The sequence below is a fragment of the Daphnia pulex genome, chromosome 8 (genome assembly GCF_021134715.1).
Source record: "Daphnia pulex isolate KAP4 chromosome 8, ASM2113471v1".
In the NCBI taxonomy this organism is placed as follows: Eukaryota; Metazoa; Arthropoda; class Branchiopoda; order Diplostraca; family Daphniidae; genus Daphnia; species Daphnia pulex.
In genome coordinates, this window is record NC_060024.1 from 9,694,710 (window position 1) to 9,714,823 (window position 20,114).

At 41.8% G+C, this 20,114-nt stretch overlaps 1 protein-coding gene across 2 annotated transcripts in view; it reads right to left on the bottom strand.

The window, feature by feature from the left end:
* Positions 1 to 20,114, bottom strand: part of LOC124199732 (kinesin-like protein CG14535) — a 71,940-nt gene that overhangs the window by 35,659 nt on the left and 16,167 nt on the right. Inside the window, exons 1-3 of one of the 2 annotated variants that reach the window (XM_046595661.1) lie at positions 16,852 to 17,997; positions 5,368 to 5,440; positions 29 to 438 (exon numbers count right to left, since the gene is read on the bottom strand). In XM_046595661.1, the coding sequence (XP_046451617.1) occupies positions 29 to 438; positions 5,368 to 5,397 (440 nt within the window). In that variant the 5' untranslated portion in view covers positions 5,398 to 5,440; positions 16,852 to 17,997. Of the gene's footprint in view, positions 1 to 28; positions 439 to 5,367; positions 5,441 to 16,851; positions 17,998 to 20,114 lie in introns of those variants that run through there. The other variant, XM_046595659.1, reaches the window with a different exon arrangement.

Consider the following 20,114-nt stretch of genomic DNA (forward strand, 5'->3'; position numbering starts at 1 on the left):
TTTTTTTAGGCTTTGTGTTTGGTCCTACCTTGCGAAGAAGGCGGCAGCGGCTGATGCCTGGGCGGCCGATCCTAGAATTCCGTTGACGCTGTAGGCGTATCGTGTTTCCAAGTAGCCTTGCGGATGGTGTTGCGGCGGCTGCTGTGGCTGCTGGACAGGCAATCCAGTGCCCAGCTCGGATGGAAGGTTTTCTTTCATCACTTTGGCGACTGGGGCGATTGGAGCCGAAGGGGCAGGATTGGTTGATTTGAAGTGGTGCCGATTGACGGCCGATGTGACGGAAACCGGAATCAAGGACGGCGGAAGGCTGGTGCCGATCGGAGCTGTTCCGGCGACGGACGACGTCGCCCGGAGTGTGACACCTCTGGGCGGAGGCGGAGGGGGAGCGCGACGCAGTTCGCTGGCTTCCATTTTGGCTGTCGTTCGAGTCACCAAAACCTGCGAATAAAAAAGGATGAATTCAATCAGAAAAAGGACAAGAAAAAAGAAATGGAATAAATTGAAATAAGAGCACTGTGTATAGCAAAGGAGGGGGGGGGGGATTTTAGTTATTCATTGCTATTCGCCTATAAAAGTAAAAGCTCCATATAGAAAGACATAAAAATGAAAACGAGACAGAACAGAGAGAGCCAGCGAGCTAGCTGGAGCTGGAGAGCGGACTTGTTATCAAAAGTATTCAGGAAAAATATAAAGAATAAAGCCCCCCCAAGTTTTGATGATGATTCCATACAAAAAAGGGGAGCGACTGAGACTGCTCTCAGACTGATTTCCAATTCAATCCTGCCTTATATGAGCCAAGCAGTGTTGACTTGATTAGGTATGTGGGGTGGGTGGGTGGGGGCCAAGGAGGAACGGATAGGAGCTTCCGCGCAACGTGAAAAGGGCGGAGGCCCCTCCTATAAACTAGACCAGGACCGCGACGACGTCAGATCGTAACTCTTTTTTCTTCCTCCACATCCTTACCGCCTTTTTCGTCTTCCCCTTTTTCCTCTTTTGTTAGTCGAGTCTTAGTCCAATGTTGTGCAGTCACACATGGAAATATTTTTGTCGCCTTTCGATTTAATTGATATATTCACGGGCTATTATTTCCAACCCTCTTCCAGTCAGAGGAGGGTTCACCCTCTCCACGGCGGAACAACAACAATAAGAGCGAAGAAGAATTACTTCCAGGGTTGGCATGACTCATCCCGATCAAAACAGGAAGCGAGATGAAATTGCCAAGGGAACATTATTTTGACTTCTTCTTCTTTTTCTGGAACGAACACCACCAGATTGTTCGAGCATCAATCCAATCATTTCATGGATGTGTGTCGTGTTCACACCCGAAACGGGACTAAAGTTTTTTTTTTCTTTTTTTGAACGATGGCGCCATCGGTTGGCGAGCGTCGAGCAGGTTGAGCTGCCCCGGATGATGAATGGAAATCTCGTCTCTCTCCTTCAGCAACACAGCACGAGGCGATTGAACTGATCGCCATCTTATTTTTCACTTCGGACGTGCAACACAACAGCTACGCTTCCCTCGCTATCCTGCTGCCCTCCCCTCTCTTTTTTCACATGGTAGATCGTTCGTTCACCGGGAGGCAGGCACTTCAAACGTAAACAAAAGGGGGTCTCGTGCTGTGAGCCAAAAGGGGAGAATATAATAAGAATTGGGACTGGAGCTGAGAGAGAGGAGAGAATCGGTCCGCCTAAATAAATCCCGGAAAAATGGGTTCTTAACAATGAACAAGCACACACACACACACATAACCAGGGTCCGTTTTGATCAAATAAAAACAACGACTGCGGTTTATTTTTTAAAGTTGATAATAATTTTCGACGGCAGACAACCGCCCCGCAGCCGATCAAATAAATTGAACGCTTGAGAGAATCGCTTTCTGTGCCGTTCACTAAAAAAATATAAGTTAGATGAGTGTGAAACGTTACGGCCGGCCCAGGGATCGCATCTCATGTACACACGCAAAACCGGCGAGAATAAGAGACTCTCTAGTACTACTTCTACTCCGCCTATCATATCCCTTTTTCTCTTCCATTGTTCCAGCATGCTGATGCTCTACCCTCGAAAGAAAAAAAAAACCGACCGGAATATAATAATAAAAAATAAAAATAATGTAGTTCTCACGGATTTTTTTTTTCTCCAAAGAGAGGGGAGAGTAGTAACTCTCTCACAACGTGCGAAAGCTTCACTCGAAATTTTTTGTCTTGTTCCCGAGCTAATCATAATTAGAGACTTCCGGCCTCTTCTCTCCGCAGAAGAAAAAATTCTTTTTGATGATAAAAATAAAAAAACAGGGACAAAATTAATATTGAATTAATTTAAATCGATGCGTGAAAGAAAGAGAAAAAAAATGGATTGAAATAAACATTCACGATTTTTCATTTTTTTCTTTCAAAAGATAGGGTTTATGGTCGTCGGAGGGAATCCTATCAGCGAAAAATAATCTAATGATAAAATATCGAGATTGGATTTTTTTCCTTTTTGCCTTGTGAGGTGAATAGGAGCGCGGAGAAAGAGAGAAACCAATTAGCCGCGAGGGCAACGAGATCCGAGTAATGAAGTCTCGTGAATCGACGGGTGGGCCGCATGCCAACGCTGCGCCACACATAGGTGTACACACACACACACAGATAGAAACGAGAGCCAGGCCAAGTCGCTATATCTAACAGGAGCGAGCGCGGTACACATAATAACGAAAGACGAAAAAAGGCACATCGACAGATTTACAACAGGCACGCAATAAATTGAATTCTTTTCTCTCCTTATTTTTGTTTTTCACTCCCACTGATGTGCCAACAAAAGCCAAAAAGAAAAAGAAAACAAAAAAGGAATACAAAAACAAAAAGTCCTATTGTTTTATAAACATATAATCATCAACTCACGTAATCATAGAGGATTGATGACGACTTATACGTAGCCCCAGTCATCAGAGCTGGTCTTTATTCATTTTTCTTTTGTTGCGCTCGTATATAGCTGGCGGGCTCTTGCGTTACTTCAAAGTCGTGCCGTGATATACACAGTGACCTAATCTCGTGCGGACCACGTAAATGTGTTTTGCGTCAGTCGAGAAAGAGCAACAACAACACAAGACGTTCAACGACTGGCACTCGAAAACTTCTTGCCAAATATATATCTACCAACTTGTTGTAGTTTTACAGACTTTTGGGTGTAATAACGCGTAATAACCCCCTGATGGCCTGAGCACGCGCTTCATTCCGCGTCTCTTTAATTTGAGGTACTACGTACTACAAGAGGAGAGCCAACACAAACGGCGAATAAACGGTGGGAAATTTCCTCGCGCCGTGAATCCGCTCTATTGTTGTTGCGTTTTTCAGACTTTTCAATTAATAAGAAGTTTGTCTAGTTTTTCAGGATAGAGAGCCAGACATGGCAGAGAAAACGCGCCATCAGGTACAACAACAACAACCAACGACTGGCAGGAATATTTAACATAATTATAAGAGCCGTTTACGGACTTTAACGGGCGAAAAAAAAAGAAAATAATAAAAGAAAATAAGAGAAAAAAGCTAGGATAAACAACAGCGCGGGACTTGAATTTCGTGTTTCCTTTAATAATAATAATAATAAAAGTATTTCAATATTATTATCATGCGGTAGGGTGATTGTTTCAACAAGAGTCTCTCTCGCAGCAGATTGCTAGTTAGTTACGTGGAGATCGCCAGAGGGTCGGTTCTCGTTTCGTTGTATTTTGTTTGTTTTTTTATTACGTACGTGATTAAATATTTTCGTGAGACAAACAACAAAAACAATATCATCGAATGTCATCTGGTGATTTGCATGCAATGATTCATCGGGGTCTTTCCACGAACCGAATAATAATTTTTAAAAAAGAAACCAAAAAACAACTTTCAACAATTTCAATTTGATTTCAATGCCCTCCCCTTTAAGCGCAACTACCCGTTGTAGTTGTTGTTGTTGTTGTCGGGTGAAAGATTTACAACTGCTATGCCTACACAGACAGGTCGTGATTATTATTTAAAAAGCGGGATCGAGACTGTGCGTTCGACACTCTTTCGTTTTGTGATTTATGGACTACCTACTTATGTAACTAACGTGTAATTTGTTAGCACCTTGATAGCAGGTCAGCGGGGATCAGACAAGACTGCTGGTGCCTTACACGAAGGGGATGGTGCCTTATTTATTGATTTGAAAATTATAGACATTCACGAAGAATTAAATAAAAAAAAAGGAAAAGAAAAGAAGGAAAAACTAAACTACTACCCGCTAGGAATAACAAATTAGGCAAAACTCCTATCGACTCGGACCAGCAGGAGAAACAAGGAAAAAACTTTTTTTTTTTTCTCGAAGCGCGTCTACAAGGGGCTTGAGCATTGATAGATAGCGACAAGGGCGCCCATTTCTTCTTCTTTCTACCAGCTCCGGACGAAGGGAAAAAGGGAGAAAACAAAAATGTTCACTGATTTATTGATTGCCTATTTATTATTTTCTCCGTTGGGTTTTTGTCAAGACGAAACCGATTGAGATTGATTGGGCACAACCACCCAGTTCCACCGATTAGCTTCCTAGTTAAGAAAAATATACCCCCAAAAAGATCTCGTCCGCTGGAGTCGATTGGGGAAAGAAAAAAAAAAGACGACAGACACGGCATCATCCCCAATATAGTAATAAGTAGTTAAGTTGCCTAGTTGTATTAGTCGTAGTAGACCAGCAGTAGTAGTGGTGGGGGTATACATCTGTACGGCGAAGGGAAATGTTTCTTTTCTCTCCAAGACGGTAGACCCGCCCGTCCGTCCGTCCGTCCGTCTCCCGACTCTTACAATACAATTGTGACGACCCTATACATCTGAGTGAGTTAACACAGAAAAGAAACTTGTTGCTCTTTTCCTTCTTAACTTGGACCCACACTTTTTCAACGTCTGCGCCTTTTCATGACTTTTGTTCCATTCACATCCCTCCTCCCTTTTTCTTTTCTTTGCTTTGTGTTGAGCAGGAACACGCGTACATACGTATATATTTTAATAATCATAACAAAAGGTGTCTGAACTGACTTGACTGACTGTAAAAATGGTGGGTTTCTCCTATTCTTTTTTCTTTCTTTTTTCTCTGGCCAGTAGCAAAATCGAAACAATGGAGGGGGGAATCATCCGGAATAAATAACGACCTGCTTTTCTTTTTGTGTGTGTGTGTGTGTAACTTTGTGTGGCATCTGACTGGCAAATACGCACCGTAAAGGGGGAAATAACGAGGGCGGCGACGGTTTCGTGCTAGTGCGGATGGATGGATAAGCTAAGGTCTACTGACACGTTCATGTTTCTTTTCTTTTTTCTTTCAAACTCTTAAATTCTTAAAAATTAGACACGAGAGAATTTCATCATTTATTCACATACCTTTGGCTGTTGAACTGGATAATTCATCATGTTAGCCGCTTCGGCAGCTACTGCAGCAGTCTCTGCCAGTCTCCTGTAACAAACCAAACGGAAAAATAAGAAAAACGAGTTAAAAAAAGATGATTCATTTCGATGATTTGAGGTTCGCAAAAACGGTGAACACAAACAAACGTTTTATCTTATTCATTCAGACTCCTCAAGTCGAGTAGATATAGAGAAAAGACGCGTTCAGCACGACAGGGTGCCCGACAAACAAAACAAAAAAGAAGAAAACAACAAACATGCTCCGGATCGTTAGCATAATTCGGCATCAGACAGCACGACACGGAAAATAATGGAAATGCGACGTGTTTCTTTCTTTAGCTGCTCTCTTGTGTGCTGTGCTGCTGCTGCTGCTGTGGCGTGGCGTTTTTTTATTTTATTTTTGGGGTCGGAAGGTGTGGTGGTGCCTCTGTGGGCGCACACACATCGACTTGGTAATATGCAAATTCGCATAGTTGGCCCGGAGAAATGAGGTTGCGCGCACACGGCGGCAAACGTGGGCTGGCTGATGGCTGGCTGCTGTACAACATATTTCTTTTCTTTCTTTCGATTCTCTCTCCTTCGTGTAGATTTCGTTATTCTCTTTTCTTCTTCTCCTTTTCATCGTCATAAATCAACTGGTGACATTCATTTTGTTTTGTGTTTCCCTCCATCTCTCTTTTTGAATTCCTCACTTTATTTACTTCTAGACGACTTGAATGTGAAGTCAGAAGGAAAGAATAAAATAAAATAAAAACTAAATATGAAAAGGGAAAAGGAAAGGAAAAAAAATGAACGAGCTCCGAAAACGGTGCGAGGAAGTCGGTGCTGCCCATTTGCAGCCCCGGCAGCCCCATCACACCAACCCGAAAAATACGTAACAAGAAAAGGCCACCAAATGCAATTCATAACGGTGACGTTTTTAATACCATAGTCTTATAGCCGACCGAAACTGACGGTTTCGGAACGCCAATCATTTCCTTTTTATTTTTTGATTTGAGAACGGCCCGGTGGCGGCGAATTTTTTTTTGTCTAACTCTTTTCCTTGTCTCATTCGTGAATTTTTGTGTTTTTTCCCACCACGGCCCGGCTACCACCCGCCGGGACTTGTGACTCGGTCGCGCCGACGAGTTCCAGATGAAACACCGCACACCATGAAGGGAAATATTAAAAAAGAAAAAGAAAAAAAAAGGAGAACCTGGGAAGAAACTCGCAAGCGCCCATCAAAAAGCCAACAAGTTGATGGGCCCAGCGATTGGCCCGCACTCACCTCAACTGGCAGTCCCGAAAAGACAATGTAACAAAACTAAAAGGAGGATGTCTGCTTTAATTTCAAACATCCTCCGACTCGACAGTCAGCGGGGAGTCTCTCCGAAACTGAATTGTAGATCACACAACAACAAAATCAGAAAAAAAAGGAAAACTTTCTGGCCGACAAATGCAAATGTCATCCATCAAAATGGCTTTTGCAGTCAGAATATATATTCTTATTTGGGGGAGTTGATTATCGCCAGTCCAAAAGAAGTGAAAGAGAGAGAGAGAGAGAGCTGTAACAGTCTGGAGAACGCATTTAAATTTAGAAATATACATTGGGCACGAAAGCAAAAGGGAAATCAACTAACAAATCAAACAAAATGGAACCAACGACGATTGGCGGATTTTGTCGTGGATTTATTATCGTCCGGCGACTGTCGGCAACGACTAAACCCGTTCTGTTAGCCGCAGTGTGCACACAGATAATGACGGATAGCTTGAACGAACAACAAAAAAAAAGCAATGAAGGAAGAAACAAGAGCGAGAGCGAGAGAGAGAGAGAGAGAATGAAAAATCGTTCAATCCGGTTGTTTGTTCTCGTTGTCTTGTTTGTTGTAGTAGTTTTTTTTTCTCCTTCAAGTCTTCCAGCTCTGGGGTTGATAAAAAAGCTTTCGAAAAAACCGCCATTTAAGGGAGGAGTCGGCGGGCGCCGCTGGCCGCAATTGATTCAAAAAAACAAAACAAAAGCAAACATTTCAATTTTTCCCCCCAATGATCTTAAGTAATTGTCTCTCCCCTCCATTTGTTGCGTGCTGGACTTGGCTGGTCCGTTTTAGGGGAAAGCGGGCGGCCCCGGACGTAGAAAAGAGACCGACTCCATTCACTTTGAATCGCGCCAAAAAAAGGAAAAATAAAAAAAAAAATAAAATAAAAAGTTCTCAATTCCCAGCAACTAGTTAAGAGAGAGAGAGAGACAGACTCTACGAGACTTTGATTGGCAGCTCAATGCCGTGTCTCTTCTAAACACACACAAGAGAGAAAGAGAGAGAGCCCCAGCACGTCTTATTATTGTCATTTCTTTGTTGTCGCTATAGCTCTCGTGAGTGTGTGTCTCAAAACCTCACACATATTATTAACTGGCGAGTGGATCATTCATCTCCGTATACGGATTTTGGCTTGAGGAATGCCAACATTACGTGAATGTGAGCAGCGGACCATGTCTAGTGAGATCACCCACCGACTTGTCTTATCTCCTCTTTAACGTCCACGTTAGATATGACGCAATTGGCAAGTGGGTCTCGGTTATTTTTACCGAGTTGAAATATTCCGTGTCCCCTCGTCATCGCTCGTTCAAATTGAAACATTGGCCAAAAGGAACCCAAATAAAATCGTCAAGTGACTCCTGTTGACTGCGTATAGGCAGCAGCCGGACCCTTCAGCTTCTGCTGCGCAGTTGGATGAAAGATCAAATAATGGGCCAGCGACGACGACTTGCCCAAATGGAAAGAAATGATTGTTGAAGGACCCGTCAAGCAGCCCCCCAAAAGAGCACGAAGAAATTCCTCCGACATTCTTTTTTGGCGAGTCACAATACGAACACTTGGGGCGAGAGCAGAAACGATACGATAGTCGACAGAGAGAGAGAGAAAGAGAAAAAAATGTTTGCGGTTTTCGATCGTATCCAGTTTTTGTTTTCTTTCTTTCTCCCGAGAATTTAATTGCAGTCGTCACCCCGAGGACTTGACATTCGTAGGAAATTTGTTTCTTATTCTGGACGTGCTGCCAAAAAAATAAAACAAAGGAATCGAAATTAGAATAGAAAACTGGTCTCTATATATAATGTGATATCTCCATTTCATAATCGTTGTTGCGATTGCTGATGGGAAAAACGAGATTAGACACAGTTGGGCAACTTGTCGTCACACGTTTGAAAGCAAAAAACTTTGTAGCCAAAGTTCTCGAGGACACGCAAGTTGGGAAAAACGAAATTAGATTCTCTTAAAAAACAAGCGACAGAGAAAGAGAGAGAGAGAGAGAAAACGTCTAGTTCGTGCTGGCCATAAATACGAGCGAGAATTTCTAGAGTGTGAAAGAGCGAGCGCGCTCACGGAGAATGAGCAGAGAGAATCATCATCATCACAATAAAAAAAGGGAACAAGATAAATAGCCGAGTTAACAGTCAAGTGATAGAAGCCCCTCGAGCACCACATCAGCAGCAGCAGCAGCAGGTGTGTGGTGGTTGTTATATGTCTTTCTATCTGTCAGTTGAGATATGGAAATGAAAAACACACGTTTCAAGTTTCTCAACCGTCTCTACCGATATAATCAGGTGCGAAATTGTCCGGAGCCTCCGAAAAACGAATAAAAAATAAAAAAACACACACACATCTGTATTAGAATTCATAAGACAGGTATATGGTGGTAGCTAGCCGTTATACGATTAGAGAACTACATATAAAGTACGGCGTCCAACTAATGATAGGCATCCCTTGTTTCCCCCCTATGCGCCAATGATTATTACAGCCAGAATCCCGAGGTGTACATACCAGAGCCATCCATCGTCCAAACTGTCGTAAAAAACACGAGTATTAAATGAAAAAGGGGCGGGCGGTTTCCCCCTCTTTTTCTTCTTCTAAAATACGTCAAATATCCCAAAAGTCACAAAACAGGAGGAGGAAATGCTATACAACAAATTTCGTTTTTTTTTTCTTACACCACACAGGCTGACAGTTCCTATTATTCGACAAGGAGAATATAAAAATAAGAAACGTGTGTTCTTAACGCACGGAATTCAAATGGGCAAAAGAAAAAGAAAAAGAGAGAGATTATGTCACGCTCTAGCGAGTCGGATCAAAATGCGGGAAAAACACGCTCGCGCGAGCTCTCAACAAATCATCACGTCGTCTTTTTTTTTCCTTTCGTTTTTACCCCCCCGCTCCCCTTAAAAAAAGTCAAAAAAATAAAAAATAAAAAAGTAGGAAACCGAAAATGAAGTCATAAAACATTCACCTGGGCACGATAAACACACGTGCAACATTTCTTGTGTCACGAATGTGTTAATAGAAGACACTTATTCCAGGGAGAATAAAACGAGGGGGTCTCAATCAGCGCATCACGTCAAAGTCCTTTTGAAAAAATCGAGCAATCAAAACTGAGGAGGATATAATAAGCGCCTTACAGACAACCGACAACCCGTCGAGGTATAGCATAGACTCCAACACACAGGTGTGTGTGTCGTACGTGAAGAAAAGGGACTTTCAAGATGACCATATTTTCCCCTTCCAACCCTTTTTCTCTTCTTTTTTTTTATTACCCAGCAGTTTCAACCCCCTTTACCTAGTTGGACGTAATATTTAAAATAGGAAAAAAAAGGGGGACGAACGAGTTGAAGACGAGGAGGAAAAAAGATATTCTTTTCTCCAGAGTTTGGTTCCCAAAAATGGTCAGCCAGCGATTGGAATCCATTACTCATGGACTCTGCTGGCCGTTATATCGTCCTCTTTTTAAGACTTCCCCCCCTTCTTCTTCCTTGTGTTTGGACCAGGACCAGGACAACACGAGAGACAACAACAACAGAACAAAATGTCAACCCGTCGACAGTCTACACGGTACACATCGGGGCGAGCTATAGTTCCGAAAAAAAAAGGTAAATTATCTATCTATCCGATTCATTTGAAATACAAACACACACACACACAATCGACTGTCATTGATGGAAAATTCCCTTTTTTCTTCTTCCTCTTGCCTGCAGTCGCCTGCAGTCCAGTTGAAAGATAATCAGCCTGCGTTTGGGGTCTGTTGCTGGTGTGTGTGTTCCGTGTGTGTACGTGAGGATGGAATGAGAGAACGAAATGTTTCCTGCGGCCCAGGCGAAGACGAGTCAAATGGCCCCATCTGTGTGTGTGTGTGTGTCTGTCTTGTCTATTTACATATATGGTCTTTGGGTTAAACTTCTCTTCCCGAAAGGTCTACATATACGGAACGAAAGAAGAAAATGGGGGAGAGAGAGAGAGTTGAGGAAGGAAGAAGATGGGCAGACTAGAAGGAAAAAAAAACATCAACGGGAGCTGGCAATTATGCAAAACGACCTGTTGGGCCCCCAACTGGCCGTGAATCACTCTGGCCTTATTTTCATTTTCTCCCTTCTCTTATATTCGTTTCACGTTATGGGCTTCTCTTTTTCAAAATCATTTTCAGCCCCGAGAGAGTCTCCAGAGATTCTTATATTACGCCACGATAAAAAAGAAAAAGAAAATTAAAAGAAAACCCGAGCAGCAGAGAAAACAGGGAAAAAACAGCAACAACAAACAACAAATTCCTCGGAGAACTTTTGATTGTTTTTTCCTATTTTTTTTTTTTTTTACTTGGGCCCATTTTCTCCCTCCCGTTGGGTTGCGTGAAGAAAATCACACTTACTCCCTCCCCCAATCAGTGGCACACGATATCCAGCCGCCAATGATGGCCCCATTATGCTAACGAATTGATTGGAAATGATGGTCTTTTGTTCTCTCCTCTCTCTGATCCTTTTGTCTATTATGCACAATCTTAACAAACTGGCACCTTTCCCTTTTCTTTGATATGCGTGTCTGTTTCGATTTAATAAAACATCACGGCCGCAGTGATTAAATGATTCTTTTTCTTTTCCTTTCTTCTTCTCTCGAAATCTCTACCACACACAATAAAAAAGGTTAAATGACAATAGAAGCGAGAGAATAGTTTATTTTTGTAAGCGTGTGACCAATCAACACACGGAACTATTTTTTTTTTTTCTCTCTCTCTCTCTCTTCTATTGTCAACCGCACGTGTACGTGGAATGTATCGGCACCTGGGGAAGGAGACCTCCTGGACTGTTTTTAACATCCGCAGGGGTCACCCGAAAAGTCACCACCACCACTGTGCATATACAAGTATACAACAACAATGAATCAATGATATCAAGGTGCTCAGCGCAGAACGGGTCACGTTTCATTAAATTTCGTGTTGACGTCATTCCACACACACCAAAATAAAAAAAACTTTTCTTCTCACAAGAAAAAATAACAAAAAACGGAAATGGCGTGTCATCTAATTACATTTTTTTTTCTTGCTCTCTTCACGGAATGATTGGAGAGTTTCTTTCGTTTTATAATTTTTTGATGTGGGACTGACATGTGAACCCTGGGAATTTTCTCATTTTTTATTTTTTTTCAATTTTTCACTTAATTTTTTTTTTTGCGGGAGAAAAAAAAAACACACAAGGGAATGAAACGCATTTGGTGGAATGGGAGGGAGTGGATTTACGACGCCGCTTCCGGAATCCCTTCCGGCTCCGACAAAAAAAAAGAAAGAAAAGAAATAGCGATGATTTTCTTCTGTCTAAAGAGAAAATAAAATAAAAAAATGCGCATCACACTCCGAAAAAGGGCAGACAAGAAGAAGAAATTATCACGGAATATGGCGCATTAAAAAAGACGCGAGCAAAAAGAAAAGAGAATTCCCATCATTTGGGTGGCATTCAACATGTAATAAAAAAAATGAGAGAAAAGAAAAATCTTCCTCTAGATATGCCCTTCGAGTCGAGAAAACAATGAGCAGATACAGTATTCCATTTCCATTGTTGTATATGGCATACAATATAAGTTTTTAAAGTGGGGGGGGGGGGGCTTTATAGTGTCAAGTGTGGACGATAATAATATATTTGGGGCAATCGCGATCGCTTTGCGGGGCTGCAATCATCTCACGCAACGCTAAACGAACTCACCTTATAAATCGTGTTCCCCATCTGAGAGTTGACAATTTTTGAACGCTTTCTTTTCTGGCGAAGCCATGCTGTGAACCGTTTAGTCCGTTTTGATTTTTACATATCAAAGAGAGCAGCAGAAAAAGAGAGAGAGAGAGGCTGCATGTGTGTGTGTGTGTGTGTTTCGTCCCGATTGCGCGGAGTTTAGAAAGTTTTGACCCCGTAAATTCCCCCAGTTTTGACGTAACAAATTGAAAGGAAACGAATCAGGACAGCTCTAGCCAAGCGTACGATTTAAATAATGTGTAAACTTCCCGTACCAAAAGGCTGAAATACTGCAGCAGTACACAGTTGCGCTCTTGAATTCTGAGCGATCCGGATGAAAAATTTGGGGGTGAAAAATTACAGAAAAGCGTTTCAGAGTTCGATCAAAAAAGACGTAAGAGAAAGCAACTTTCTTTCTTTCTTTCCCCCATCTATATACACTGTACAAGTAAAGTCGATTTGATGGATTGGAAAATATGTCAAGAATGTCTTGCAGCGTGTTCTTCGTTGCCCCGACAGCGAAGACGAAAAGCTGTTGAAACGGTCCTGCGATGATGGAATAAGGAACAAGCTTTTTCGATTCCGTTTCATTTTTACTTGACGTTTAGTTATAAATTTCTAATTCTCTTTCTCCTCTTCTCTTTGACGAAGATGGGGAGGAACCAGTTCCATTGGGTCCTCCACATCTACCAAGAGTCGTACCCATGAATATTCAACCCCATTGGATTCTACACGTCTGCACCGGGATTACAGGATTTCAAACGAGTTGGACGGAAATCAACAATTCAACAGACGCTCGCGCCGTCATGTTATTCTCTCTTGAAAATAAATAAATAAATATCAAATCAAAAAATCTAACCCGAAATTGTTTTGGATAATCAACAACGTTACACAATTTATTATTTTTGTTTTTATTTTCCCTCCCAAAAAACCAACAGGTGGGCCACGCTTGAACGCGCAGGTTCCTCTTTTTTTTTTTTTTATTATTAGCCATCGTTCAAACGATTCTCACATGTTGGCCAGCTCTTCATTATGATGTCGCCCCCACCACCCCTTTTTTCCTCCCTCTGTCTCCTTCTCTTTATATAAAGGCATTCAAAAAACAAGTGGAAAAAGGTAAAAGAAAGAAAGAAAAAAATTCTAAATGAACCATGAGAAGAACTAGTGTTTGTTCTCACGCCGAATCACCTGCTCTTCATTGCCTGTCATTAAAAATCACCTTTTATTATGGCCCGTACGTGTGTGTGTTGTTTCTTTGATCCAAAAGTTAAGAAGCAACACAAGTCCACCTCCTGCCGAGTCCTTTTTCCTTATCGAATCGCTCACGTTATACATTATACACGATTGTTATTATTGACTTGATCCAAATTGAAAAACGGTTAATGACCGGTAGGTACACAAATACGTGTTTTTCTATTGTTGGCCTCCGAAAAGGAACGAAAACAAATTGGATCTAGACGCTGACTGGAATGGGCAACATTTCGGATTGTGGGGGTCCTCTATAGCTCCTTTCACGAATTTTTCATTTAATTCTTCTGTCTCATTCGAATTGTGTGTGTGTGTGTGTTTTTTGTTTCTTTTTCCTTTCCCACGCGCAATCAGACATGATACTATTACACACACCTGGGGGGTAGGTAGGTAAGGGGGGAAAAGGCTCATCCTACTAAGCAGGTCGTAGTTGAATGTTTAAAAAAAGTAAAAAAGAAAGGGCCCACAGTCGGAAGCGAGCGTTTCCACACTCACACACAGACGGTAGCTCTGGTTATAACAGAGGGGGAAAAATGGCCTTCTGCCGCTCGAGCGTCCTCTTCCGCACATCGTAGTATAAATATATTAAAAACAGTCAAAGTTCCCACGACCTTTCCCGCTTCTATTCCCAAGTGTTATAGCAATGCTCGTGTGTGAGTGCGTACAGGTTACTGGTACGTACGTACATCTGTTGGCTGTTCTATTTGCATCTAATTTTCAGTTTTCTTCTTCTTCTGCTCAGACTTCACGCTCCATGGCGACAACCTTGCGTGAACGATTGAACCAACTTTAAAACAAACAAAAAAAAAGAGAAATGCGGTCGAGCGGCAACAACTTTTTTGTATCAATGAATCGGGGGCGCACATTACTACGATGTGCAGCATGCCGTAGTGTGTGTTTCTTTGTCGTCGTCTGTGTTACCACCCCGTAAAAGGCGAGTCAAAGAAGCTGATTGTCGTCTTAGTCATCATCTTTTTCTTTTTTTTTTTTTTTCCAGGAGAGAATCTCTGAGTTGGGAGATATAGTCTCCAGTCCACTTTCGTTGCGCGAACGGCACCGCAGACAATCAGGGGTCCTTAAAAAACACCAAATTCCAAAACCGAAAAAGAATCTCCAGACTCGACAGACTGGTTTTTTTTTTTTCCTTTTCTATCGGGGGTCTCTCTCTCTCTCTCTGAAATGTCGTCCATTCATTTAGAAAATCAAAATGGAAGTTTCGAGAGTCGAGTGGTGAGAGAGTCTGAGCGCTTCATATACGGGATGAAAGGAACTTCTCCTTTTCTTCATTTCAATTTTTTGGTCGAACTGTGTGTGTGGCTTGTTTTGTTATTCCGGGTTGGTCGCGCGCGGCGCCCGTGCTAATTCGCCACGACACGGCTGGCCAAACTCAGAGACCCCCAACTTGATTACGAGTGACGACTCAATATAAAAAAATTTAATCCACACACACACACACATAGTAGTAGTAGTAGGAAAGATGCAATCAAACAAAAGGTAAAAAAAAATAAATAAGGGATATGAAGCAGAAAAAAAAAGAGACGGACGAGATAAGCAAAAAATAAAGGAAGGAGAATGTGTGGTTTTTCTTCTTTGGGAGAAAAAACACTAAATTGTAAAACAGGTTAATCCGATTGGATGTGGCGATCTTTTTATTTTCACTCGAAGGGCAAGAGAGAGAAAAAAAGTTGACGATTTATAATGAAATATTTCTTGTCTTCTTCTTCTCCTCAGATAGAAAATCTAGTCGTTTTTTTATTTAATACATACGTTATAGCGCGAGCGAGCAAGTCTTATCCGCTAGATTTTTGGAATTTTTAATTCATTGCCAGCGAGAGAAAAAAAAAGAGGAGAGACAATTTACGACTTTTCTCTGTTTTAGACGTGGGCTCTCTCGCCTGGCGCGTGTTAAAAAAATTTTAAAAATGGAAAAAAAAGGAATGGTTTATTATTTACTGGTCAAGATATTTCCCTACGCCATCCCACCAGGAATATAAGAAGAGGAACCCAAATAACAATAATCAAAGAAACTCGGAGCTAGGAGATGGGCAAGGCCACAATGAAGTTGTTTCTTATTCATTCGACACGCCGGATTTCTTTCAGATACATTTTTCGTGTGTGTGTGTGGGTGTTTGAATATCATCATCTCTTCTCCTTTCTGTCGGATTATATCGGAGCCAGACTATACACGCGCAACTATTTTAAGAGGAAGAAGAAGAAAAAAAAAACCTTAAACCTCTTTTAACTTTTCCCTTGCGGCCAGTCCTTCAAAATAAAAAAAGCCAAATTTCGGATTTTGGTGTTGGAACGTTTTTGATCGTTCCCAAATGAAATGTTGTGATGGCGGCGGAGCGGTACGTTCGGTCGAGTAAAACGAGCTGTTTTCTTTTTCTTTGATTTTCGACTGGAAATTGTCGGGGGCGAGGCGACCGAACCCAACCGAGCGTTCCCGGTAAATGGTTTTCGGTTCCACGCCACCACCATCACCGCAATAGTCCATCATTTAACAAATGACACACAATAGGGGGATTGGAGAGAAAAAATACAAAAACGGGATGACTGTCGGTGAGTTTGGAACATCCCATCCGCCCCACCTCTTCACTTCTTAAAGACACTAGACCCCAATTTTCGTGTTACATAATAAACCACTGGACGGTCAAAAGAAATAAAGGAATCGTCAGGAAGTGTCCTGGAACAGGCGGGGGGTTCCAACTTGTTACGAAACTAGGAAAAAAATGTTCCCATTGCCTTGGCCGTTGCACGTGACCAGTGAGGTAACCCCCCCTTTCAAAGAGGGGGGTCTACTCAACAACCACTTCACCTCTGTGGGGCTCAACTCCGCCTCCGATGGATGGCAGATGGCATCCGCGCCGAGAACAAAACCAAAAGACCCAAAAATAAAGTAGAATATCGAAGTGGAAGGAAAAGCTCTTGGAAAAAGAAAAAAATAATAAAGTCAATTTTCCACGTTGTGTGCTGATAACAATAACCTATAACCAGAGTAGCTGCTCCGATTGTTTCTCATTGAAGGTCCTAGTTATGCAAGAGCCGACTGAACCACTCTCTCATGCAAGTAGTGCTGTGTTCTGCACTGCTACAGTGGCAGCGATAATAATAATAATAATAATGAGTACGGTGGGACAATGAACGAAAATGGACCGAAGAAAGAGAGTGGAGACACTACTGCTGCACGCACTCACCGATGAGAATAGACACGACGACAGGGTTCTCTCTCGTCGCCTGGTGATTACGTCCCCGAAATGAATATAAGCGAAAGAAGGAGAAGAATCAGCTAGACTCTTATGACCAAAGAGCCAGTAGCATGATCTTTATCTTTCACTGATGAGAAAAATTCTCTTCGCAGTCGGAGGGCAAAGGGGAAAACAAAAATTGTTACAAAATTTTCAATTTTTCAATGTCCAAAAAAAAGTCTCTTTGGAGCACACTCACAAAAACACAATCACGAAATTACACTGGGAAGAAACAAATCACTGGAAAAAATAAAACAAGTTGCTGTGGTCGTCCAGTAGTGGATTGAATGAGTCTAATGTTCTGTTTGTTTTTTGTACGTTGCATAGAGCGACAGACCGGTACGTGCTTCTCGGTCGGCCACTTGAGCGGCACTGGAGCCGTTCCTGGGCCTGCCCTTCTCTCTTGTACACATTCATTCGTAGTAAGAGCCCCACCACTGGGTCTCATCCACACCCATCCACTGTGGGGGGCGCTCTCTCTCTCTCGAGTCCTCTTATTTAGTTCTACTCACTTATTTTAATATCAAACCGGATGAAAGAAAACGGATGGCGCGCAATTCAAATCAATTGATTCCACAGAATAATCCAAAGTGACAAGTAAGAAAAATTTCAACTTGAAAGTTCAAACAAGAATTTCCCAACAAACGAATAAGATAGATTTTGTAAAAAAATAAAATAAAATCCTAATTTGGAACGATTTACCCATGTTCATGTTGTGAAAAAGAAAATGACGAAAAAAAAAAAAATTCCAGGTCAAGTCTTGCCTGATTGTTTCAGCTGCTGAAATTGATCAAGAGTTGTCATCAGCTAGAGAGAAAAATAAAATAAAAAAGACTCGTTTTTTTGGAGTGGCCCACCAGTACAGAAACACACTGTTATTACACGGACGACTACAAGAAACTACAGGAACGACAGCGTTTTTCACTCTTGGCTGAGTGTGTACTGCCTAACGTAGTCTTCGCAGTGGTTGGATATGACGAAGGAGTATATAGTAGTGTAGAAAGGAGAAAAATAGAAAGTTACTGGGTAGTAGTTTAAAGACTTTTTAAAGGTTTTTCTTCTAGGTAGCCTGGACTAAAAAAAAAAGAAAAAAACAAAAACCCGCTCATTAAAATCAGATGCTGTTGCTCAAGCGCAGCAGCAGCAACAACTCTGTATCGTATTTATGTAGACGCATATCATAGCCCAGAGCTCGATTACCTTTAATTGCCTTCACGGCGGAGGTGGTGAAAGTGATGGAGGTGTGATTATATCAAAAAGGAAAAATCCCCAAAAAACTTTTGACTCTATTTTCTGATTACGTCTATGTCGCCGCCGGATTTATTTTAATTATCATTTCTGACTCGATACGATTGGAATTCTCTTCCAAGGACGAAAAATCGACGGACGGAAGGCCACAATAACGAAGAAGAAGAAAAAAAAAAGAATTTTCCCTTTTCAAAAAGAAAAACAACCAGAAAGAAACGATATTCAGTTTTGGGTTAAGGGAGGAAGCGAAAACAAGACAAGAGGAGATAGTACAGTACCGACTGCTGGTGTGTTGCAAGCAGAGGATAGAGCGTGAGAAACTTAGTCTCCGTAGACATACACATAGGCTATACGTATATACACACACAACGTTGGAGCGCTAAATTAGTTCAAGGGAAGAAGAAAATAAATAAGAAGAAAAAGAAAAAAAAAGTGTTCCCTCCCCCGCCACTAGTGTTGGAACATTTCCCTATGGCCGCTGGCAGCGACAGCAGTGTTTGTTGATTATGCGACGCTAACATATACAAGAAACTTCTTCTTCTTCTTTCCTCATCAATTATTAAGTTTGGATTTTATTTTTTCCTTGCTCGGTTAGTTTCACTTTTGAAAAGAAAAGACATGTCGATGAATGAATTCAATTCTACACATTCGATAAGAGAGGGTCTCAAGGTTCTCGCTGGTTAGCCGCCATCTGGCGCGCAAAATAATCTTCGTTCCATTTTTTGTTTCCCTTTTTTTCGGGATGTTTCGTAATTATTTGGGGCCTTCCTTCATGTTTACGATCGTGAGGCGTTAAAACACAGGCAGTGATTATCATTCTCGTTCTTATCTCGTTACATTTACCATAGGTTATTAAATGTGCGGGTGATGAGAAAGAAGATCATCAGCTACGCAGGAAAATGAAAAAAAAAAGAAAAAGTCAAGACTGACAAGTCACAGAGATGAAATTATGTGGAACTCGAGCCCCACCCACCTTGGAAAAAATCAAAGTGCGAGCGGGAAAAATAAAGAACTTTTTTTCGCGTATAAAACTGGGAAAAGGGCGTCTCAAAAAAGCTCTCGGGTTTTTCGCACGGGTGGAGAGAGACAAGACACACACATGAACATTTTCCATATTTTACGAGCGACGATAACGAGGGGGGTCCCACTAAACTCACGTCTTGGCTGCTCCGTGTGTGTATGTGTGACCTTTAGACGTCGTCTCCTCCTTTTCCACTTGTGTCGAGTCTGGAAAACCATAACGCGAGCGCACCGTGAAAATATATAAGACGCTAATTTGTTGCCCGAGCGTCTCGATCGGATTTCTCCTGACAGAACAAAAAAAAAAAAAAACCGCCAAAAAAGTTGAACCGAACCAACAAATTGATCGTGAAAAAAGACGGAGATTTAGTGGGAGGGCCGAGCACATTAATGGGATCATCGTGTTTTACGATTTTTTCCTTTTGCTTTGGGGAAAAATATTCTTTTTGATTCTACATGTGCAGACCCATAGACTCTCCCTACTTCCACATTTGCTATTCAAAAAAAAAAGAAGATGAACAAGAAGATTGTCAACAGCAGCTGGTGGGGGAGTCTGGTGCGGTGTACGTTACGAGCGACGTTCGTAATATCATAAACATTGGAGGATAAAAATATATTAAGGACAGCGAGATATCGTGATGTGCACAGAGGGGAGAGAGAGGGAGAGAGAGAGAGAGAGAGATGGGGGGTATGATATGGTGATGATAGTTGCAAGTATGATTTAAGGACGCGGGGCAGTCTGCGGCAAGTTTAAAGCTATCGGAAGTAGAGGATAATGCAATTCAACATGAAACGGCTACTGTAGTACTTGTAAGATAGGCTGCAACTACAACACGGACCGGGGGAAAATGAAAAAAGCAGAGCCGGATGTAAGGTTTGATGAGCCCAGGTAGATAGAAACAAACCCTCTCCCTCTTTTGCCTATCTACTATTCTACTCACTAT